The 25,042-nt window shown below is 36.6% G+C and overlaps 1 protein-coding gene across 6 annotated transcripts in view; it reads right to left on the bottom strand.

Moving 5' to 3' along the window:
- The window catches only part of PLPPR5 (phospholipid phosphatase related 5), a 118,975-nt gene that overhangs the window by 2,970 nt on the left and 90,963 nt on the right, over positions 1–25,042 (bottom strand). For 2 of the 6 annotated variants that reach the window (XM_032422896.1, XM_032422887.1), the window contains exon 6: positions 3,260–8,482. The exons of 2 other annotated variants lie outside the window; for them this stretch is intronic. In XM_032422896.1, coding sequence (XP_032278787.1) covers positions 8,348–8,482 — 135 coding nt within the window. In that variant the 3' untranslated portion in view covers positions 3,260–8,347. Of the gene's footprint in view, positions 1–3,259; positions 8,483–23,342; positions 25,034–25,042 lie in introns of those variants that run through there. 2 more of the 6 variants (XM_032422907.1, XM_032422916.1) reach the window with 1 other exon arrangement.

The raw sequence follows: 25,042 nt of genomic DNA, 5'->3' as shown, positions 1-25,042 counted from the left end.
CCGTCTATTTGTCTGTTTTTATGCCAGTACCATACAGTTTTGATAACTATTGCTTTATATATATATAAAGTATAGCATCAGGATGTATGATGCCTCATGTTTTCTTCTTCTTTCTCAGGATTTCTTTGGCTATTCAGGGTCTTTGTGATTCCATATAAATTTTACGAGTGTTTTTATTTATTTTTTTTAGTTCTGTAAAAAATGCCTTTGGAATCTTGATAGGGGTTGCATTGAATCTATAGATGGCTTCTGGTAGGTAGTATTCACATTTTAGTAATATTATTTCTTCCAATCCATGAACATGAGATTCTTACCCATTTATTTGTGTCTTCTTTGATTTCTTTCATCAGTGTCTCATAGTTTTCAGAGTAGAGATCTTTCACCTCCTTAGTTAAATTTATTCTTTAAGTATTTTATTGTTTTTGATGCTATTATAAATAGGATTGATTTCTTCATTTCTTTTTTAGAAAATTCATTGTTAGTGTATAGAAATGCTACTGATTTTTGTATGTTAATTTTGTATTCTGCAACTTTACTGAACTCATTGTTTTGATCTAACAGTTTTTGGTTGCATCTTTAGGGTTTTCTCTATATAAAATCATGTCATCTGCAAATATAGTCAGTTTTACTACTTCTTCCTTTCTAATTCTGATATCTTTTATTTCTTTTTCTTGCCTAATTGCTCTAGCTAGGACTCCCAAGGACTGTTGAATGGGACTGGTGAGAGTGGGCATCCTCGTCTTGCTCCTGATCTTAGAGAAAGTGTTCAACCTTTCACCATTGAGTATGATGTTAGCTGTGGGCTTGGCATATATGGCCTTTTTTATGTTGAGATATGTTCCTTCTATGCCTAATGTGTTAAGAGTTTTATTATGAATGAATGTTGAATTTTGTCAAATGTTTTTCTGTGTCTATTAAAATAATCATATGATTCTTCTTTTTCATTCTATTAATGTGATGTATCATACTGATTGATTCGCATATGTTGAACCATCCTTGCATCCCAGGGATAAATCCCACTTGTTCATGGTGAATGATCCCTTTAATGCACTGCTGAATTTGGTTTACTAGGACAAGCATACCTTAGAGCTACTGAAGGTTTGGTTCCAGACAACCACAACAAAACAAATACCACAATAAAGCAAGTTAAATGATGCTTTTGGTTTCCCAGTACATATAAAAGTTATATTTATACTATACTGTAGTCTATTAAGTGTGCAATAGCATTATGTCTAAAAAAAACAATGCACATACCTTAATTAAGAAATACTTTATTGTCGAAAAATGCTAGCCATCATCTGAGCTTTCAGTGAGTCATAATCATGACTACAGATCACCATAACAAATATAATCATAATGAAAAAGTTTGGAATAGTGTGAGAATTATCAAAATGTGAGACAGAGACATGAAGTCAGCAAATGCTGTTGGAAAAACAACTCTGATAGACTTGCTTGTTGCAGGGTTGCCACAAACCTTTAATTTGTAAAAATCACAGTATCTGTGAACTGCAATAAACAGAAGCACAATAAAATGAGGTAAGCCTGTGTTTTATTGAGAATTTTAGCACATACAGACATCAGGAATATTGGCCTTTGTTTTTCTTTTCTAGCAAATCTTTTTTTTTTTTAATTTTAGTATCAGGGTAACGTTCACCTTATAAAACGAGTTTGAGACTGTTTCCTTCTCTTTGATGTTCTGGAAGAATTTGAGGATTGGTGTTAATTCTTTAAATGTTTGGTAAAATTCACCCGTGAAACCATCTGGTCCTGGGCTTTTCACCATTGGGAGATTTTTGATTACTGAGTCAATCTCCTTTCAAATAACTGGTCTGTTCAGATTCTCTATTTTTCCCTGATTCAGTCTTAGTAAGTTCATAGAGTTATTCACAGTAGCTCTTATGATTCTTTAAGTTTCTGTGGTATCTATTGTAATGTCTTCATTTATAATTTTGTTGATTTGAGTCCTTTCTCTTTTTTCCTCAGTTAGTTTAGCTAAGGGTTGTCAATTTTGTTTATCTTTTCAAAGAACCAACTCTTAATCTGGCTAGTATTTTCTATTTTTTTCCATTCTTTATTTCATTTATTTCTGCTCTAATCTTTATTATTTCCAATCTTCTGTAACTTTGGGCTCAGTTCGTTCTTCTTTTTCTCCTTTAAAGTGAGAGTTAGGTTGTTTATTTGGGATTTTTCTTGTCTCTTAATGTAGGCATTTATTGCTGTGAATTTCCCTCTAAGAACTGCTTTTGCTGCATCCCACAAGTTCTGGTATGTTGCATTTCCATTTTCTTTTGTCTCAAGAAATTTTTTACTTTTTTAACTTCTTCTTTGATCCATTGGTTGTTCTGAGAAGTGTTATTTAATTTCCATGTGTTTGTGAATTCCAGTTTTCTTCTTGTTATTGATTTCTGGTTACATGCCATGGTGGTCAAAGAAGACACTTGGTATGATTTCAATCTTCTTGAATTTGCTAAGACTTGTTTTGTGGTCAAGCATATAGTCTGCCCTAGAAAATGTTCCATGTGTGCTTGACAAGAATATGCATTTTGCTGTTGTAAGATAAAATGCTCTGTATATATCTGTGAGGTCCTTTTGGTCTATAGTATTACAGTCTGCTATTTCTTTATTGATTCTCTGTCTGGAAGACCTATCCATTGTTGAGAGTGGAGTATTAAAGTCCCCAAATATTATTGTATTGCTCTTTATTTCTATTTTTAGCTCTGTTAGTTTTTGCTTTATATATTTAGGTGCTCCAAGTATAAATACTTATAATTGTTGTATCTTATTGATGTATTGACCCTTTTATTGTTATATAATGACCTTTTTTGTCTCTTTTTACCATTTTTAGCATAAACTCTATTTTGTCTGATATAAGCAGAGCTACCTCTGCTCTTTTTACCATTTACTTGAAATGTCTTTTCCCATCCTTTCACTCTCAGTCTATGAATGTCTTTAAGGTTAAAGTGAAACTCTTATAGACAGCATCTATTTGGATCTATTTTTTAAAAAAATCCACTCAGCTATTCTGTGTCTTTTAATTGTAGAACTTAATCCATTTATTTTTAAAGTAATTGTTGATAGGTAAAAACTTACTATTGTCATTTTGTTGTTGTTGTTGTTGTTTTAATAGATCCATTGTTCCTTGTTTTTTTCTTGCTGTCATTTTTGTGTTTTGATGCCTTTTGATACCAGTATGCTTTAACTCCTTTATTGTGTTCCTTTGTGTAATTTCTACAGAATTTCCCCTTGTGGTTACCTTGAGGCACACAAAAAATAGTTTAAACTTAAAACTTATTTTAAACTGGTAACAACTTAACTTGAATAGAATTTATAAGCTTTACATTTTTATTTTTCCTCTCCTTCACATTTTAGGTTACCACTATTACAAGTTATATGTTTTATGTTGTGTAATAACAGATTATTGTAGTTATGGTTATTTTTACTATGTTCTTTTTTTAACTTTTAAACTAGAGTTTTAAGTGAATTATATACCACTATTACCATATTGCAGAATCTAACTATGACTATATTTAATTATAATGTGTAGTTCACTAAACATCCTTAAGAGGATTATTCTGAATTCTTTGACAGCAACTAGATCTTTATTTGTTTAGAGATATTTATTGGACCTTTATTAGTTTCCTTTGGTGGTGCCATATTTATCTGATTTTTTGTGATCCTTGATTCCTTATGTTGGTATCTGTGCATTTGAATAATTGGACTCGTCTTCCAGACTTTACAAGTTTGCTTTGGCAGAGATAGTTCTTCACCAGTCAGCTCAGTTTAGGTTTCTGGTTGTGTCTGCTAATAAAGTCCTCGGGCAGGTGGAGCCTGCTATTATTCCCAGGTTGGACAGGCTGAAGCCTGTATTCAGTGATGAGTGGGGTATGAATTAGGTTCCCTGCCTGGACACAGCAGAAGTAGCTCTAAAGTTGGTAAAGCTCTATTTGTTGTCTTAACTTAAGCTGACCTGTACCCCAAGTTCCCTGACCTAACATGCCAATGGCTTTGTTCTGCAGACTATTAGCGCTGCCCGCCTGCCTTTTATCTCTCTAAGGCTACTGAGCTGCATAGCTTCCAGTTGTCTCTAGTCCTTCTGGTTAGATGGGGTCAAAAGACACTCTCCACAGCAGGTGAAGTTATGTTGCTGCTTCCTTGCCTGGGCAGGATGGGGCGGGGCACTGCAGGCTACTCTTAATTTCCCAAACATGCTCTCTGGTTGGGAGGGACAGAGCTACCCTCAGTCTTAACTATAAATTAATCCCCCTGCCTGTGCAGAGCACAGGAACTCTCCATGCCCAGTATCGGCTTTCTGTCTGCTCTGCCTGCCCACCGCTCAAGCACCGCTGGGCCACCCTGCTTACAGGAGTTGTCGCCAGCCCTTCTAGACTGAAGGGGCTGGAAGACACTCTCTAGGTAAGGCTGTGACTTAGCTCCTCACCTGGGTGTGGGGCAATCAGGCTCCAGGGCTGGCAAAACTCTTCATTTGAGGATCTGGATTAGGCAGATCCTCACCCTGTTGAGTTCCCTAGTCAGAGGGCACCCTCAGTTTGGTCCTGTAGATTTGTAAAACTGCTGGTTGGGATGACTACTAGCGCATCGCAGGTATGAATTTGGTCTGCAAGATCCGTGTGCTCGTTGTTGTGAGCCCCTCCCTGCTTCTCCATCACACACGGATTCCCAGTTGTTGAACCTGCAGATTTCCCTGCAATTTCCATGGTGTGAGATCAGAATAGAGACCCCTACAAACAACCCACAATGCTAGGGGGAGCTGGTCCCCCTTTTGGGTTCTCTTTGTTCGCTGGGGAACTGAAGGCTCAGCGGGGACCTCTCCAGGTGGTGCTGTGCAGCTGTTCAAAAGGGGCAATGGGCCAACATGTAGCTGCTTCTCTTACACTTGTAATGCAGTCTGTCTCAGTGTCTAATGGCACAGGGTGGGGGTGGGGTGGGGGGTGGGGTGGTGCTTCAGCCTCACTCCTGTGTTCCGGGATTCTCTCAGTGGCGTCTTGTTCTTAAACAGTTCTTAGTTGTTCTTGTGGAGGGGAGCAAAGTCAGGATGTCATCATGGTGACGTCACTCCACAAACACTTCAGGTTTGAATTCATGAATCCAGACTACAGACTGCAATCTCTGTTGTTTACTTCAATCAGAGGATTCCTTATAGGACTTTCTCCTCCTCCTCCTCCACCTCCTCCTTTAAAGCAACAGAGCTATGTACAAAAAACCCTCTGGAAGGGCTAATATTTAAATGGATTTAGACATGCAGCAGACCAAATCATGGCTGCTGAAATATTGCTGTGGAAAATTGATATGACATAATTAATCATGCTACGTATAGGGTTATGTCAAGATGTAACATACTTGACAGCCCCAACCGATAACTGCAGCATTACAAAAGGATTTTACCATCACATTACCTGCCCTAAGTGTTTTTCATAGTAGTTTCTGTATTGACTCTTCATAAGTCAAAGACATCATGAACAGAATTTCATGTAATGAGCGAATGCCATGAGCTTTCTTCCATATATATGTAGGTCTTTTCAAGTTAAAGTGTCTTAACTAGTTAAAACATTTACAGAATGTGTGTGAAGAAATTAAAACTCATTTTCACTGAATTTAGGCATATTAAACCAGAAGTAGGAGAATATCATTGACTAGTGCTTATGGCATTATTTTCCAGGTCTGACCCACTTAAACCTAGAGAAAAACAGTATCAGAAGGAATCAGTAGTGAGCAGAACACGCCACCTTTTCCACTAACTACTAAGAACACCTTAGAAAGTGTAATTTCTCACTTTAAAAATGCACGATGAAAATGTTAGGGAACTTGGCAACTCATCTCCGAGTTTTCCTGATTTTCTCTTACAAAAGCACAAGCATGATTTTAGGACAAAAAAGACTGTCAGAGTTTTATAATGCACTTTGATGGCATAAAAGCCATCAGAACTGTGGAAACAATACATCATAATTTTATTTCCAGTGGCCCCACGGGGACTTGAAACCTGTGGACTAAGAGAATACAATCTGATACACAGTGTTTCAGTACAAACCTGGCAGGAATGTCATACCTCTGGACAGGACCTAACACATAGTGATTGCTGGAAAGATGTTAAGATATCAATCAACTGATGATTAACCAGTCAGTGACGGCAGGGGTAGGGAAGGAGCGAGAAAGTGACAACAGACATACAGGAAAGGAGACAAAAGAGAGAAAATAGGTGGTGTTCTGAAGGCCACTGACCTAAGTGTCAGTGTTCCCTTGACCTAAATAATCAAGTGTCCACATGGCTCATTAAATTTGCTGAAGATGAGCCTAAGTGAAAGAGACAATGTTGGAAGGTAGAATTGAAATATTAAAAGACCTTACTAGAACAGGGAAAGTATCAGAAACAAATCACTAATAATCGATGCAAAGCAGGACAGAAGCAGAGGAAAAGCCAAGGGACAAGTGCAAGCTGAAGAGAGTGACTAAGAAAGTGCAGTGACTGGAGGGCGAGCTGCAAGTTATCATCTAAACCCTGGAAAAAGGGTTGCTAATGATACACTCGGGACAACAGACTGAAATTGGGACTTTCCCAAATAGGGGCATAAGGACAATTTAGAAATAAGGCATCCGGTGTGGAACTCAAAGTGTGCTATGGAGAACTAGGAAACACTGGGGCCAGTCTGGGCGTTTAAAGTCATGTTTCAACGGCCACTAGATTTTCCTTTCATTGCCGGTCGAGTCCAAACAATATCACCCCTTTCATTACACTAAGTCATTACCAAGTTAAACTACAGTTTCCAGACTGGCTCCATTTTTAGATCCCAAGTCTCCCCCATTTTTCCAATTAGCAAAATTGTAGTTTCACATCACACTTAAGTTTTAACTTCTGAGATGATTTTTTTGTTTGTTTGTTTGTTTGATTGAAATTAGAAGGATTCTGCTAGGGGCTTATCATTTAAGGTTGGCGTTAGCAGAGAGATTAAACAGATGAAAATAAAACATTAAAGTGACTGTACATAGGGAAGAGAAAGTTAAGGGGAAATTTAATAATAGGTTTTAAGTACATGAAAGGAGTATACAGAGAGCATGGGGGCCATCTGTTCATTAATTTCACTGTCTAAGAGCAAATGAACCCACACCATAGAATGAAGGAGATGGATTACTTATCTCAGGAAGATTTAAAAACTAAGATTAATTCTCTTTTAGCATAAGGGTGATTTTCCCTGAAGGAATCTAAAGAAAGAACAAGGGTAATTATTTAAGGTCCTTACCATCCCTAAAACACTCTGATTCTATGTTATAAAAATTAGATTAGCAAAGTATGTAAATGCATAATTCGAAATATACAAATGGCATCATTCCTATGCAGGAAGTTATGGCAGTCCTCACTTCCTGTCAGCATTTTTCTCAGTAATATAAAAAGCCAGAGTTGCATTTATTATTTTCAGGTCACCCGTCTTGAGAAATGGACTTCTTATGAGGCAAACCAGGTAACAAGGGGTTTCTCCTTTTAATCTGGCTGAATTCTTAATCTGCCAATACAAATCCTATTAATAGATAATACTGCAAACAGGTAGTAGGCAAACTAAAAACTCATGCATAAAAGTTTAATTCAGAGTCACACAAAGAAAGGGGTCAGATAATTTATCAGTGCAATTACTGCTTTTTGCAACTACACATACAGAGGCTTATAGTAGAGATGGCAGAGTTCGAGCCCAAAGAGTTGAAGATTAAAATGTGTTACGTCCATTAGAAAGTGTTCATTCAAGTCCACAGCAAATCAGTGTGCAAAATACTGAATCCAGTCCTTGAGTGCAGAGGTCCCATGGAAAAACGAGCACTTGTTTCTGAAAAGTAGTTTTGGATTCTTAAATTTGGTAAATTCTAAAGTCTATATAGTATGTCAATTTGTAAAGCTCTAAGTTCTACATAAAAGTCTCTATTTTACTATTTATTCTATTCTTCCCTTTGTAGAAATCATACTGTTATTTTAAAAAATGTTATTTAAAACAAAACTACCTCAACTTATGACAATGCAGTGATGACCTGTCACCTGACAAGACAGTCCACTCACCATTTCCCTTTAAAAAAAATACGTGGGAAATGCAAAAAGAGCACTTCAGCTAGGAAAACAAAAAAGCCATTATTATTAAGGGCTATTTGATTGAGGATTGCCAAATTCCCATTAAGTGAAAAATCAATAAAAAAATAAAAACATTTGAAAGGTAAAATAATAACAATAACAACACCAATCAAGTACTTATAGATTTGGATGGGATAGAAACCTGCACAGAAGGACATTTTCTGTATTTGCCTCAGCTTTGCAACCCAACTCCAACACCAGTGCGCTCTAGCGCACATACGTTTATTGCCTTAATTGAAGATGTTCGCAGTGGCTTATTCCCAGTATCCAGCTGAAGAGCCTTGCAAGACAGTCTTTAAAGGACCTTCCCTGTGAATTTTCTTCTTGACTGTTCTCAATAGGTTGAATTCGGGACACCTACAAAATGTGTTTTATTCATTATTTAAATGCTTATTTAATACGGACTTATTTACTTGGACAAAGAACTAGTTTACTCCAAGTTCTATGTTGCTATATTATTAGACCAAATGCTGAGGTTAAATACTGCTCCAGTTTCTTTCTTTCAAGATGACTATAAACAGCTTTTGGGTTTTAACAGGAGGTTGCCAGCAATCAGCTTAGGTTTTTAAACTAAACATAAAAAGAGATCTATGCATAAAATGACTTTAATTCAATGATTTCTGTCTTCGGCTCTATTGGTGAGGAAGCCGTGCGGTAGAGTACACACTGCTGCCGAGTAGTACGAATTTAACATTCATATGGAATGTGGAAGGTGGGTTTCATAACAATTGAAATGTTCACAAGCAATCTAATCTTTCAGAGACCCGGCTTTCTCATCTGTGAAATGGAAATAATAATATATCTTTGAATGGATTCCTGTTAAGATTAAGTGAGATTATATGCACCAAATTCCTTATCTCTAGTCAAACATCTGTAATTGTCTATAAAGGTAGGGCAACAAGATAAAAAGTAAAAGAAAAAAGAGAAGGAAGAAGTACAAAGAGAAAGAAATCAATATATGTATTAATATTCCAATATCCGCACAAACTTTAAAACCAAATGTTTCTTGTAAGATTGGTACACTCATTTGGTGGTGAAACCGACCCTGAATTGCTCTGAGGTTATTTATACTCTATGCCTTGCTGTAGAAATATCCATCTTTGATTACAAAGTGCTGCCCAAGACCCTGCTTGTGTAACAGAATACACAGTATTTTCCCCTAAAATATAAAATATTTTGAAGCCTGAAAAAATCTAGCACCACAGTGTAGGAGAAGGAATCAGGGTCCTATAATGATCAACAATTCTGATGCTGTGGAGATGCAGCCTACATTTTATCAGGGAGGCTAGATGAAGGCCATACTCCTAAATATTGGCCCTTTATATTTTGCTATTTGCTTCCTTTGTTTGTTCACTGTGTCCCTTGAGGAAGACAAAGTGGACAAAAGAGAGAAGGATTAAAAAGAGTCATGCTTGGAGTGTGTGCTCTAGGACCCTATGTTGTCACATTCAGTTTTCCTCCTGGTAAATGGTGAAGCTGGTATTTTCAATGAAAGAAAAACAATGTTAGGTCCTCCTGAGAAGAAATTCCTAGAGAACTTCAAATTTAGGCTGTGAAACAGATTGAAAAATTCATGTCCGACAATTTCATGTTTTAAGAAGCTGGGGAGATGAAGACATAAAAGCTGAAATGTGATAAAACCAAAGTTCTCTTGGGGAAAGAAGATTGTTTTGAACCATTTCTTCCTTTAACGTGGTTTTCTGTTCAGTTCAGAGTTTTACATTAGCTCAGAGTTTTGTTTCTATTCACGAATTTCTTTTTTGTACTATTTGGAGACAGGGGCTCAAAGTTACGTTCTGAAAGAATCGTTGGTCTCCAGAGAAAGGAGAACTCTCTAGGTGGCTTTCACTGATAAGCTAATTAAACCAGAGGCAGGCCGGGCTTTTAAGGGAGCATTAGCTATAGATCTTATGAAGTATTTCCGAGTCCCAAGGAGCCAAGGATTTAAGGCTTTCCACAATGGATGTTTAGGACCACAAGTTCTCAATCTTGGCCGCGTGCCGGAATCACCTGGGGGCTTTAAAAAAAATACCGACACACCAGAGACTTGGATTTAATTGGTCTGAGGCATGTCCTGGTCAATGGTAGTTTTAAAGGCTCTCCAGATGACTCTAATGTGTAGTCAATATTGAAAACTACTGTTTCAGAAGGTCTGCAGGCCCAACTGGATCTAGGCCAATTGCTGGCTCCATATCCACATCACCTGAGGTGGCTGATACCACAGATCCCCAGGCCCAAGGCTGCCCAGGCCTACTGCATCAGAATCTCTGGGCGTGTATCCCAGAAATGTGCCCTTTGCGCAAATGCTATAAGCGAAGGATTCCCTTTTACACCAATCTGAGAACCACTGCCTAAAGGTGTAGTAAAGTGATTGGTTAGCAATGTAAACACTGTCAGGCATATAAAATAAATTCTTTTTAAAAATGCTACCATTCCTCTGGTAAAAAGAGCACCGCCTTAAAAAGCTGTAATCCTGAATGACTCTCTCCAAAATAAAATCGTTGTGTTCAAAAATTTCTGGGAATAACTGCACATTATATTCATTGCTTAGAACATCACTGTGCATAATGGTGTTGGGATCTGTAGCAAACACTCGGTTTTACTGTAACTCAAAGTTTCCCAGCACAATGACATGAAGCTCCATGTGAGTCTGTTAATATTAATGGGCTTCCGTACTTGGTGGATGTGGGTATCCATGTTCTCTATCTGAAGTTCCTTAACCTCACTAACTCTAAGGACCTGGCCGCCACACTTGTAGCACACATTCACGACTATATTCCCAACTGTCAACCACATCAGAAACGTAAAGCCCCAATTTACCTCCTGTCCTACCTCCTTCGTACTACAAAGTTTCTTTGGCCATTTTTGAAATTTCCCAACCACTAATCTGTTCATCTGCTCCAGCCCATCTTGCCCCTTCTTGATTCTCTTTCTTTTACCTTCATTCTGGACCCCACCTGAACACTCTTTAATGGCACCCCCATGTCTCTTGCCTCCGTGTTCTTATCTACCTGCCAAACAAAATCTTCGCGCAAGCTGCTTTCTCCGTCTAAAACATTCTTCTCTCTCCTCCTCACTTGGCTAACAGTCCTTTGGATGTCTCCTTAGAGGCTGCTGCAAGCATTGCTAAGTTTGAGTAGGTCTCCCCTTACGCCCTCCTCCAGCATAGCCATCACCACCCCGTTCTTTATCGGCCTGTATAAGATTATCGATCTCCCCACCAGACTGTAAGCTCATGAACCCTGGGAAATGTACCATAGTGCTTTTTATTTGGTATTGGTTACATATCTCATATATTACAAATCTAATTACAAATAATATTTAACTATATATAACAAATGATAAGAAAGGGAACTCTTCCATAAATTGTACCCAGGACTTGTTTTATACTGGTATTTAAATCTACCTAACTAATTGGATTCCTATTTATTTCATTTCTCTTTAACTTTTTAAAATGCTTTAGATTTGCTAACTAAGCACCCCAATGCTACTTGACAGAAGAATCAGAGGATGTGGGTAATGGATCAAGTGCATGACAAATTCTTGTATAACCAGGAGCTGATTAAAACTCCTCATTTATAAAACTTCCCTTTTTCGAGGGCACATGTTGTGTTGAGCACTGGGTGTTACATGTAAGTGATGAATCACTAAATTCTACTCCTGAAACCAACATTACACTATATGTTAACTAGAATTTAAATAAAAATTTGAAAAAAAGATAAAAATTTTAAATAAATAAATAAATAAATAAATAAATAAATAAAACTTGCCTATTTTCACCAGAAGGTAAAAATCTAGATGAGCTACATCAAGATTCATTTCAGAACCATTCAAAACCATAAGTACCATGACCATGACACAGATACTTTGGAGAATTTCTGTAAGGGTAAATATACCTTTACCACAAAACCACTATCCCTATTCCTTGGTATTTATCCAAGATTTAGGAAAATATTATGTACACAAAAACCTGTACCTGAATTTTTATATCAGCTTTTTCTCATAATTGTAAAAAACTCAAATGTCCTTCAGTTGGTGAATGGATTAAAACATTGTGGTACATACATACGACAGAATACTACTCAGCAATAAAAAGGAAAAAAAACCCCTACTGATGTAGGTTATAACATGAATGAATCTCAAATGCATTACACCAGGTGAAAAAGTCAGACTCGGAAGGTTACATACTGTGTGAGTCAATTTATACAACATTCTGGGAAATGTTAAGCCCTCCTAAAGATTAGCTTTTACTCTTATGCTTGATAGGAGTATTATATTTATTGATCTATAACCATATTTTTGATACACTGTTGTCTGAACAAAAGCAGGCTACAGAAAAGAACATCCAGGGAGATCCCGTACTATACACAAATCCACACATACACTCATGGGGTCTTCAAGGCTACTTAAGAAAGTGTTTCCGGGGCACCTGGGTGGCTCCGTCAGTTGAGTGTCCGACTCTTGATTTCGGGTCAGGTCATAATCTCTCCTGAGATGGAGAATTGGCATAGGGCTGGGGCAATGGGCTCTGTGCACAGCGAGAAGTCTGCTTGAGATTTTACACCCCGTCCCCACACATGAGCATGCCCCCCCCCAAATAAATAAATCTTTTTAAAAAAAGAAGAAAAAGAAAATTGTCCAGTGATTACTGTGGTGGGATATGGATACTATCCATCTATTTCTGTTTTGCTTGCCAGACTTTCACATTATAAACAATATACACAAATTACTTGCTTCTTTAATAGAAACAATGAAAAATTATGGTTGTTTCATTAGACTGTGAATGGGTTCATTGTTAATTTTCTTAGTTTTAGTAAAATAAAATTTTACATTTTCTCTACAAAAAATGTTCATAGTGTCATGGTGCTCCTGATTGATTTTGAAGGCCTCCGTAAGTGTCTCTAGGACAGCCCACCATTCGGGAACAAATCTGAGACAAGAGGGGAATGAATGGGTGGGAGCAGTTTCCCATGTATAACTAATTGTGTGTGCATCAGGAATGATTTTTTATCCATCATTGTTTTATTCTCTCCTTAACTGACGACTGCAAGAATCACATAATTTAAAGATGCAGTCATCAGCCCTGTATTTATTCACACAAATGAGATGAGGAAGCATGTTTATATTCAAAAGTAATTTACTGAAGAGATGCTTTTATAAAAGGCCATTTAGATAACTGAAAAAAAAATCTGGCTTTTATTCTTTGTGTAGTATATTATGATTTATAAATAGTGTGGAAAAATAAATACTAAATATATGGGAGCATAAATAGGAAAAATGACATATGGCAAAGCAATAACAGAATGTGCTAGTTTTTCTAACTTAAAATGTTGATGCCTGCTGAAATTTTTAAGCTTCCATTCTCAATTGACTTTTTTTAAGCAAAATTAAATTTAACAAATGAGAACAGAGTACAGCATGTAAACACTCATTTACTTCAAATACTTTTCATAAGTGCTCAAAGCTTAGATTGAGGAAAAAATGCCTAAATTATGAATATATTTAGTTCCACTAACCATTCCAATATCTGATCACTAATTAATTTGTTTTGACAAGGCCCTATATAACATTTATATTACAGTTCAGCAGTTCTGTAAAACAAAGATTTGCATCATAGAAAAGCAACTACATCTTAAATAGATTGCTGTAGTTATTCATGCACAGCATTCTGAAACCTCAAAGGAATTTATCACAGAGAGCACAGTAATGTATAACCATATTTGTCTTGGCAAGAAACCACAGGATTGTTTTGCTATTGCTATGACGCTGATGTATGCAACATTTTATACTATATTTTCTGCCACATGTGCCATGTATGACACAGACAATCTGTATAAACTTTTAAGTCCATGACATATATCTATTGGGGTTTCCTAGTCTGAGATAAGATGAAAATCCTACTAAGGGAATCATATTATTGCAGGAGGGAACTAACTTGTGTTAACCACCATAGTGTGCCAAGAAGTTTATTTGTGATCTGTTAATTCCAACAGTTACCCAACAAAGGAATCATTATTGTACCAGTTTTTCAGGTAAGGAGGGGTAATTTGTTTAATCCCACCTACTTATTATGTCACCAGAAAAGGCTTCAAACTCAGGATTTCTAGCTGCAGAAGCCTGACTCTCCATCTGCCCCCAGCCCCACTCTGCCTTAATTTCAGCTCAGGCTTCTCTATGACCTTTGTGATTTTATAATCTGCAAAACAGTAAATGTAAAGGTCAATGCATATGCTTCTCTGGGTCACTGTGAATTCCCTTAGAATTTTCCTATTCATATTATTTTCCTTTGCAATAGCCATGGGAATTAAATTAAATCTCAAAAAAGCATGGTAATTTCCATCTGTAATAAGACACACATATTATGACAATTCTAGATTTTTGGAACTGTCATCACTGCGTACCACTTTCATTAGGTGATACTTCTGTTAATCAGGGTGTGCTTTTTACACTATGAGCTTCTTGGGTGGTACAAGTTGGTGAAAAGTCCCTTACCTAAAATACAAAACTATAATCTTATAAATTATCCCTATCATTATCTTCCCTTTCTGTTCCCCTGCAGAAGGGAATTCCCTTTGATTCACTTGATTAGATCATGTAAACCTAAGAAAAAATAATGCCTATGTTTAGATGGAAACAAAATTATTTTCTCAAAAAGCGTCTTTTATACCTGGTTACATTCACTAAGTTAACTCTCATAATTATCCCAAATTAGCTATAAGTGATTATAGTGGCTTAACTGCCTTAATAAAACTATGTAGATATGAATTCTTAGATCTATTAGAAATATACCCTTTTCTAACAAATCCTATCTATCTTCATATTTATTTAAGATTTTTTTTGTTCTTTTGCTAAAGTATTCCTTTCCTTAGATTTTCTGTATAGCATCAGTTAAAATCAATAACGCATATGCACACATTATTTGCATATGCTTACCTATGCAAATCTGAATGCCAGCGTTTTGCCTTAGACTGAGAATAAGCAGAGGGAAAGAGAGAGGAAAAGGACAAAAGTGTTCAGTGCTTTGCTGCTGTGATGAATGCAACTTGGCCCAGGAGGATCCCTGGAATGGATGTCAATGTACTCCTTACTCATTAGTTATAGACAAAAGAAATCTCTTAGGAGATAACAGGCAAATGACACAGATGAAAGGTCAGCATGTTTCTGGGGGTGGGGTTTGGGGGACAGTTCTGTTTGTGACAGCCTGGCTAGCAGTTTAGCCTTTTTCCACTGTAAATCATTGGGATAGTTAGATAACCCTTGCTTATAGACTGAATGTTTGTGTCCTCCCCAAATTCAATGTTGAAACCTAATCCCCAATGTGATAGTGTTTGGAAGTAGGATCTTTGGAGGGGGAGGTGATTAGGTCATGAGGGTGGGGCCCTCATGAATGGGATTAGTGCGCTTATAAAAAAGACCCCAGAGAGCTCCCTTACTCCTTCTGCCATTTGAGGACACTGGAAACAGGCCCTCACCAAGCACTAAGTTTGCTGACATCTTGATCTTGAACTTTCCAGCTGCTAGATCTTTGAGAAATAAATTTCTATTGTTGATTAGCCCCCCAGTCTATGGCACTTTGTTATAGCAGCCTGAACAAACTAAGGCAACTCCTTTGATCAGAATCAACATCTGACTAAATCAGACTTTGCTAAAGGATGCCTGGTCAGTCAAAATGACATGACATGGCTGTATTGAGATCTAGTCTATGTCATCTTTATCATTTATCTGGATTTTTACAATAACCTCCCAGATTGGCTTTTGTTTTGTTCCACTGCTATTCTCCTTTAATTCATTCTGCTTTCTTAAACTCCTTAACGGCTCCCCATTGCTTACAGGGTGAGAACCAACTTTGTAAGCATCCCATAAAAGACTCTTAATGAATTTTCATCAAAAGTGACAGAAACTCGGGGTGCCTGGGTGGCTCAGTTGTTAAGTGTCTGCCTTTAGCTCAGGTCATGATCTCAGGGTCCTGGGATCGAGTCCCACATCATGTTCCCTGCTCTGCGGGAAGCCTGCTTCTCCCTCTCCCACTCCCCCTGCTTGTGTTCCCTCTCTCGCTGTGTCTCTGTCAAATAAATAAATAAAATCTTTAAAAAAAAGTGACAGAAACTTTGAAAAGATAAACAATATAGACAAACCTTTAGCTAGACTCATCAAGAAAAAAGGAGAGGGCTCAAATAAATAAAATCAGAAGTAAAAGAGATGTTATAACTGATACCACAAAAATACAATGGATCATAAGTGACTCCTATGAACAATTATACACCAATAAATTGAACAACCTAGAACAAATGGATAAATTCCTAGAAACATACAGCCTTCCAAGACTGAATGACGAAGAAATAGAAAATCTTACTAGTAAGGAGATTAAATCAGTAATCTTCTTACCTCCCCCAAAACAAAAGTCTAGGGCGAGAAAGCTTCACGGGTGAATTCTACCAACATTTTAAAAAGAATTAATACTAATTCTTCTCAAACTCCAAAAAAAATACAAGAGGGAAGAATACTTCCAAATATATTTTACAAGGCCAGTATTACACTCTGATACCAACACCAAAAAGGATACCACAGGAAAAGAAAATTATAGGTCAATATCCCTGATGAACATAGACGCAAAAATCCTCAACAAAATCTTAGCAAACCAAATTTAACAACACATTACAAGGATAATTCAGCACAATCAAGTAAGATTTATTCCAGGGATGCAGGATTTTTCAACATCCACAAGTCAATTAGTATGATATACCACATTAACAAAATGAAGGATAAAAATCATATCATCATCTCAATAGATAGGTAAGAAGCATTTGGCAAAATTCAACATCAATTTATGATAAAAATTCTCAACAAAGTGGGTATAGAGCGAACGTATCTCAATATAATAAAGGCCATATATGACAAGCCCACAGCTAAGATACTCAATGGAGAAAAGCTGAAAGCTTTTCATCTAAGATCAGTAACAAGACAAGGATGCCACTGTGACCACTTTCATTCAACATAGTATTGGAAGTTCTATCTAGAGCAATTAGGAAAAGAAAAAAAGTAAAAGGCATTCAAATTGGAAAGGAATAAGTAAAATTTTCACTATTTGCAGATGACATAATGTTATATATAGAAAAACCTAAAGACTCCTCCAAAAAAACCTCTTAGGACTAATAAGTTCAGTAAGATTGCAAGATATAAAAATCCATTGCATTTCTATATACTAATAACAAACTATTAGAAAGAAAGATGAATGTTGAATCACAGACCTGTACCTCTGAAACAAATAATACATTATATGTTAAAAAAAAAAAAAAAGGAAGAAGATAGCAAGAAGGGAAAAATGAAGGGGGGGAAATCGGAGGGGGAGATGAACCATGAGAGACTATGGACTCTGAGAAACAAACTGAAGGTTCTAGCAGGGAGGGGGGTGGGAGGATGGGTTAGCCTGGTGATGGGTATTAAAGAGGGCATGTACTGAATGGAGCACTGGGTGTTATACGCAAACAATGAATCATGGAACACTACATCAAAAACTAATGATGTAATGTATGGTGATTAACATAACATAATAAAAAAAAGAAAGATTAAGAAACAATCACACTTAAAATTGTATCAAAAAGAATACAATACCTGGGATTAAAATTAATCAAGGAAGGAAAGACCTGTACACTGAAAACTGTAAGACACTGATGAAAGAAATTGAAAGAATGAATGAATAAATAAATAAATAAATAAATAAATAAATAAATAAATAAATGGAAGGATATTCCATGTTCATGGATTGGAAGATCAATACTGTTAAAATGCCCATTCTACCCAAAGTGATTTCCAGATTCAATGCAGTCCTTATCAAAATTCCTTTTTTAAAAAGATTTTATTTATTTATTTGAGAGAAAGAGAGAGAGAGAAAGCACAAGTAGAAGAAGAGGGGCAGCAGGAGAGGGAGAAGCAGATTCCCTGCTGAGCAGGGAGCCTGACATGGGGCTCAATCTCAGGACCCTGAGATTATGACCTGAGCTGAAGGCAGACTCTTAACCAACTGAGCCACCCAGGCGCCCCCTTATCAAAATTCCAATGACATTTTTCACAGAAACAGAATAAACAATCCCAAAATTTGTATAGAAACACAAGAATCTGAATAGCCAAAGCAATCTTGAGAAAGAAGAACAAAGCTGGAGGTATCACACGCTCTGATTTCAAACTATATTAAAAAACTATAGTAATCAAAACAGTATGGTATTTGGTATAAAAATGGATACATATAGCAATAGAACAGTACAGAGAGCCCAGAAATAAACTCGTGAACATATGGTCAATTCATTTATGACAAAGGAGGCAAGAATATACAATAAGGAAAGGACAGTCTCTTCAGGAAATAGTGTTGTAAAAACTGGACAGCCACATGTAAAAGAATGAAACTGGATCAATATCTTACACCATACAAAAAAATTAACTCAAAATGGATGTAAGAGTTGAATGTAAGACCTGAAACTCCTAGAAGAAAACATAGGCAGTTAGCTCCTTGACACAGATCTTGGTGATGATTTTTTTGGATCTGACTCCAAGAACAAAACCAACAAAACCAAAAATAAATAAGTAGAAAGACAGTAAACTAAAAAGGTTCTGCACAGCAAAAGAAGCCATCAACAAAATAAAAAGGCAACCTAGTGAATGGGAGAAAATATTTGCAAATCATATATTAGAGAAGAGGTTAATATCCAAAATATGTAAAGAAATCATACAACTCAACAGCAAAAACAACAATCTGATGGAAAAAAATGGGCAGAAAATCTGAATTTCATTTTTTTCAAAGAAGACATACAGATGGCTGACAGGTACATGAAGAGATGCTCAACATCACTATGTGTCTGGGAAATTCTAATCAAAACCACAATGAGCTATCCCTTCACACCTGTTAAAATGGCTATTATCAAAAGACAAGAAATAATAAGTGTTGACAAAGATGTGGAGAAAAGAAAACACTTGTGCACTGTTGGTGGGGATGTAAATTGGTGCAGCCACTATGGAAAACAGTATGAAGGTTCCTCAAAAAATTAAAAATTGAACTATCATATGATTCAGCAATTCCCCTTCTAGGTATTTATCTGAAGGAAATGAGAACACTATAACTTGAAAAGATATATGCACTCCCATGTTCACTGCAGCATTATTTACAAAGATATGGAAACAACCTAAGTGTCTATTGATGGAAGAATGGATAAAGAAGATGTAGTAAATATATATACAACAGACTATTATTTAACCATAAATAAGAAAGAAATCTTGCCATTTGCAACAATATGGATGGGCCTTGAGGGCACTATGTTAACATAAGTTATAGAAAGAAAGACAAATACTATATGATCTCACTTATACATGGTCTGAAAAACCAAAACAAAACTTACATATACAGAGAACATATCAGTAATTGCCAGAGGCAAGGGGTGGTGGATGGGCAAAATGGGTGAAGGGAGTCAAAAGTTACGAACTTCTAGTTGTAAAATAAGTCATGAGGACATAATATACAGTATGATAACTATAAATAATGTGTTCATCATAAGAAAACAATTGTAACTACACAGTGACGGGTGTTAACTCATTGTGGTGATCATTTTGGGATATATACAAATATCAAATCATTGTGTTGTACACCTGAATCTACTATAATGTTATATGTCAATTATACCTCCATAAAAGAAAGAAAAAATGAAAGAAAAGGGAAAAAAGGTGACAGAGAATACTTTCCATATATTTATTTTCCATTTGCATTTGATCTCTAATAATTTGCATATTTATGAACGTTGCTCATTTTTCAGTTAGGATGTTTCATATATTATAGACATCAATCTTTTGACACATGTGTTGCTGATATATTATAGTTTGTTACTGGACTTTTATAGACTGTTTTTAATTACTTTCGATAACTTTTAAAAATGCTTCAACCTATATTTTTCTAGTAAGCAATGTCAAGAACAAAACAGTGATACTGAGTCCCTCCTTTATAAAATCTGGAAATTATCATAATTTTACTTTTGTTGGTATTATCTAGGATATCTGTCTCGTTTTGTCATTATTATATTATTTTCTTTTTTATATATCTTCTCTTTAAATTAATTGTTTAACTTTTCTCTGTAATTACCATAGCCAATTCCAATTAATTCTTTATGTAAGTGGTTTCCATTCTTTCTGCCAATTCATTCATATCATGACTTTGCCAATTTGAAAGCTCCAGGTCGGGATACTTGGATGGCTCAGTCAGTTAAGCATTTGCCTTTGGCTCAGGTCATGATCACAGGGTCCTGGGATTGAATCCTGCACTGGGCTCCTTACTCAGTGGGAAGCCTGCTTCTCTCTCTTCCTGCCTCTCTCTCTCTCTGACAAATAAATAAAATCTTTGAAAGCTCCAGATATTGGTGTGTTGCTCAGTTAGTTGGTAAACATCTTCTGGTAATATTTCATGAGTAATATAATTCCTGAATTCTTGCATATCTGGTATTTTATGGTTATCTTGAACACTTAAATGACCTTTTCGGTGGGAATAAAATTCTATGTCACAAACTTTTTCTTTGAAATCTCTGAAGACATTACTCCTTTCTATTCTGGCATCTACTGTTATGGAGAGAGAGGTCTGAGGCCAATATACTGTCAGTCTTGGGTCGGTAACCTAATTTTTCTGCCTTGGTGTGTGTGTTAGTTTTCACTAGGTATACCATATTATAACCTCAAAAGCACAGTGGCTTCCAACAACAAATAAGTATTTCTCCCTCATACCACATGTTGGTGGTCAGGTTCTATAGATCTGCTCCAGCCTAGTGTTTGCATGCTCTTCTGTTTCTTGTGTATTCCCATTCTGGGGTACAGGCTGAGGAAGCAGTCCCTATCTGAAACATGGACTTTTCCAGAAAAAAAGCCGAGGAGCAATAAAGTTGGCAAAAACTCTTGATGTCTCTACAAGTTTCTGATTGATGGGGCATAAATCAGGTTCATTCACATGTTATTGACCAAATCCAAAATAACTGGAGGAAGGATACTCTGCCAAAGGAAGGTGGTAGTTAATAATTGGGGACAATAATAACATCTCCCACAGAATTTATAGGTCTCTTTCTTCAGTATTGAAACTCAAAAATTTCACTGAGAAATATCATCTATGTTTTAGTATATATTTTAATTTTACCTTGTATCTAGTTAACCCTTCTAGAATAAAGGTATTTGTTTGAAAGAAAAGTCTCCTTCATACATATCTCTGAATATTGCTCTAGTTCTATTTATCCTTTTCTTCTGGATCTACAGTGATTCATCATCTACAATGATTCATACGACATACTGTCGTATGTCTTCTGTATCTGTTATCTTTTCTCAGATCAGTTTTATTTTCTTGTTCTTTTATGACATATGCTGAAACCTGTCCTTAATATAACTGATATGACTTTATCCAGTGTGGATTTTGTTCTTTATGGTTTCTACTATTGGTTTCCATCCTGCCATAATATTACTTGTTTTCTTAGTTTCCTAATTGTGCCATTGTGCCACCTAACTTTCATCTCTCATTTCACATATTTTCTTTAATTTCCTTGACAGTGAAAAGAAGATGCTCTCTATAATAAATTTAATTAAATTTCTTGTAGTTAATCTTTTTTTCCAAAAACATATTCTAACTCTTGAAATGTGTCTCTTTCTCATCTGTGTCATGAAATCATTTTAAAGGATTTAAATAATTGTCCTAGTTATTTATACTTGAATCATAATAGATTTAGCTCAGTTTGTCTCCCTAAAACGGAGGGAGAAGATTCATCAAAGATCCCCAAATTATTCCTGAAGAGTCAAGGAATCTTTACATCAAATCTTGAGCTGAAAAGATGGTGAATGTAGTTTTATAACATCATTTTGATGATTTGATGAGTGGAGTGGGAGAAGAAGCTGAGACTATAGGAACATCACTTTGTTCCTATACAGTTTCATCCCCATGGTTGTTGGACCATCAGAAAGATTGTTAATCTCTTCAGCGTAACCTCTACTCCAGGTAGATGCAGTCTCTGGAGCCACCTTTTTTTTTGTTTTTGAATGAAGGTAACTCTCCATTCCATTTTATAGCACCCATTCAGTTGAGGAAAAGAACTCCCTCATTTACTATGAACCCATATTAATTAGAAGCTTGATCAGAGGGAAAATTTCTTGCCTGAAGGCTTTCTTTTGTCATGTATTTGCCTATTTGCTAACCCAGTCTCAAAATGGTGTTTGTTCAAGGTGCTGAAATGTGTTCTAAATAGAATAGACTCCTCATTCTCCCAGAGATTGCTCCTATCTCTATCTTTACTCTCTCAAATTTTGGTGTATTATTGAGATTCTATAGGATTTTAGCCAATTCCACAATTTTGAACTTCTTTATTGGCAAAGAAACACTTTAATCGTCCTTTGGTGACATCCTTCAAATCGGATTAATATATATGATATTTAGTAGAAATGGCTAAAATTTTACTCTATCTAGTTTTTACTCTTCATGACACAGCTATTAAGATATTAATTCTTACTTTACTCTTGCTAATATAAGGAGCTAAAGATAATGAATATGTAAATGTCTCCATCTCCACTTCCCAGAAGTTTCTGAACTCCCAGAATAATTAATAGAAATTTCATGTATTTGGAGCCATCCTGAAGCTGGCACCACCGAAGCTTTGTCTGGGATGCATGGGCCCTCGAAGGCAGGAGCCAGAAAAGGACGAGTCTGAAAGGAAGTGGTGTGACCTATGAAGAAAGCTGGTTCCTTGGAGCCTTGGTGGAGTGGGAACTTTGTGGATCCTTTAAGTAAGAGGCACCTGCACAAGGCTTGTGTGCAGGTTCTCAGGACAGATGGGACCTGGAACGAGTATGGTTGCAGGTGTGCCAAGGGAACCTGGACCCTAGGCATGAGGGCATGGGAGCCACAACCAAGGTCTCCATGCTCAGTTCAGCAGAGAAAAATAGAGCAAACATTTTTAAAAGGATCCTTTTAAATTCCTGTGACACATAAGGAAGGAGCACGGGGATTTAAATTATTGTGAGGGAATCTTTCCAAGGGACTTCGGTAAATCTGAACATATTGGTAGTCAATAAGAGGAAGCATAACCAGAACCTCCTTAGAGCATAATTGTAATTATTTCTGTTACACAATTATTCATGCATTATTCATTATAGAAAGAAAAAGAAAGAGAAAGAGAACAAAAGAAAGAGGAAAGGGAGGAAGGGAGGATGAAAGGAAAAAAAGAAAGAATGAAAAAACGAAAGAACAAAGGAACAAAAAGAAGGGAAAGAAAGAAAAGAAATCTAGTACACTATCCCAGTTGCTTCCTTAGGTTGAAGCATTGCTTTCAGATTGGTATCTAGTTTCTCTCTCTCTCTCTCTCTTTCATCTACATGCTCTTTTCTATCTTACTAGAAAGAATTTATCTTGTGCGGTAATTTACATAACTAGCTTCATCATACACACACACGATATATATATCAACTTAAAAAAAAAACAACAACCATGGGGCTCCTGCGTGGCTCAGGCTTTTAAGCACGTAACTCTTGGTTTTGGCTCAGGTCAGGATCTCAGGGACCTGGGATCCAGCCCCGCAACTTGATCCAAGAGCTCAAGGGCTTAGCAGGCGCAGAGTCAGCTTGTGGCCCTCTCCCTTCCCCTCTGCTATCCCACCCCCTGACTCAGGGGCACATGGACACTCTCCCTCTCTTTCTCAAATAAATAAATAAATAAATAAATAAATAAATAAATAAAATTAACACAAACAAACAAAAAACCTTTACAATATGTATCAGAAAACTTTCCACATCTTGATTTACCCCATCCATTTCAACTGTTAAGTTAATAATAACTGGCAGTGATTAAGGGCTTTATAGGTTCCAGATACTGTTCTGAGTGCTTTACTCTTAGCTTATTGAACTCTCACAACGTCCATTCTATGATTGAGAAAATTCACAGAGTATTTGAATAAGCTGCCCAAGGTCAAAATTGTCCCAAATTCCCAGCCAGTCTACCTCCAGAACCTGTGGCTGTAACACCGCATTATAAGGTACTGGATTCCATTATAGGAATGTAACACTGATTTAATCATTTATTCACTCTTGATACACAGTTAGACTTTTATGATTTGATATTACAAACAGCTGTAATGAAGTTACTGGCAACTTAAATATTTAGTGGACTATGAAATATGAGGGGCCAGTTTCCACAGATGATTAATTCTTTTCATAAAACCAAATGTAATGAATGTTCAGATTTACTTAGCTTTCAGAAAAATCATGACTTTTCCTCATAAACTATGGTAATTAACTATATGACAAACTCCCTATAATTAAGGGATAAATTGCTGGCATAAAAATAAAGAACACTGGCATGTTGTAATTACTCTGTAGCTTACAGTTTATCAAACATGTACTTTGAACATAGGAGGTTATGTAAGTACGTAACTTCTGAAAGAAACCCTTTGCCTTCTCCACACAAAACTGGCAAGCCGAAAATGATGGCTTGGCATAATACATCACAGCGCTCAAACTACTGGCGGGGTCTGCAGACCAAACTTTCATACTGGACTCCCTTTTTGTCCTCTGAGGGCCAGTTTCAAGAACCTATTGCCACTCTCCAATTATCAATTATTACGATCAAATACTGGGAAGAATTTTGTATTCACTTGTTTCCCATCGTGAACTATGATGAAAAGCAATATATTTACTCTAAATATCCTGTATCACAAAAGACAGAGAAAGCCACTGTGGGCTTCCCTTAAGTGATGGCGTTCCTCCCTTTTTGGCTGATGAGCACAAATACATGTCCTCTCAGCAACAGAGCTCCACAAGGAAGCCTGAGATACGTCCCCAGTAGCTCAGTTCGTGATCCTCCTGTGGTCTGTGTGATGCAGGAGCAGATCCTGTATCGTGCAGACAGCGTTCTGCCTGGAAACA

The sequence above is a fragment of the Phoca vitulina genome, unplaced genomic scaffold (genome assembly GCF_004348235.1).
Source record: "Phoca vitulina isolate PV1807 unplaced genomic scaffold, GSC_HSeal_1.0 scaffold2, whole genome shotgun sequence".
Classification (NCBI taxonomy): domain Eukaryota; kingdom Metazoa; phylum Chordata; class Mammalia; order Carnivora; family Phocidae; genus Phoca; species Phoca vitulina.
The sequence above is the reverse complement of the archived record's forward strand: the minus strand, read 5'-3'. Positions and strand labels throughout refer to the sequence as shown.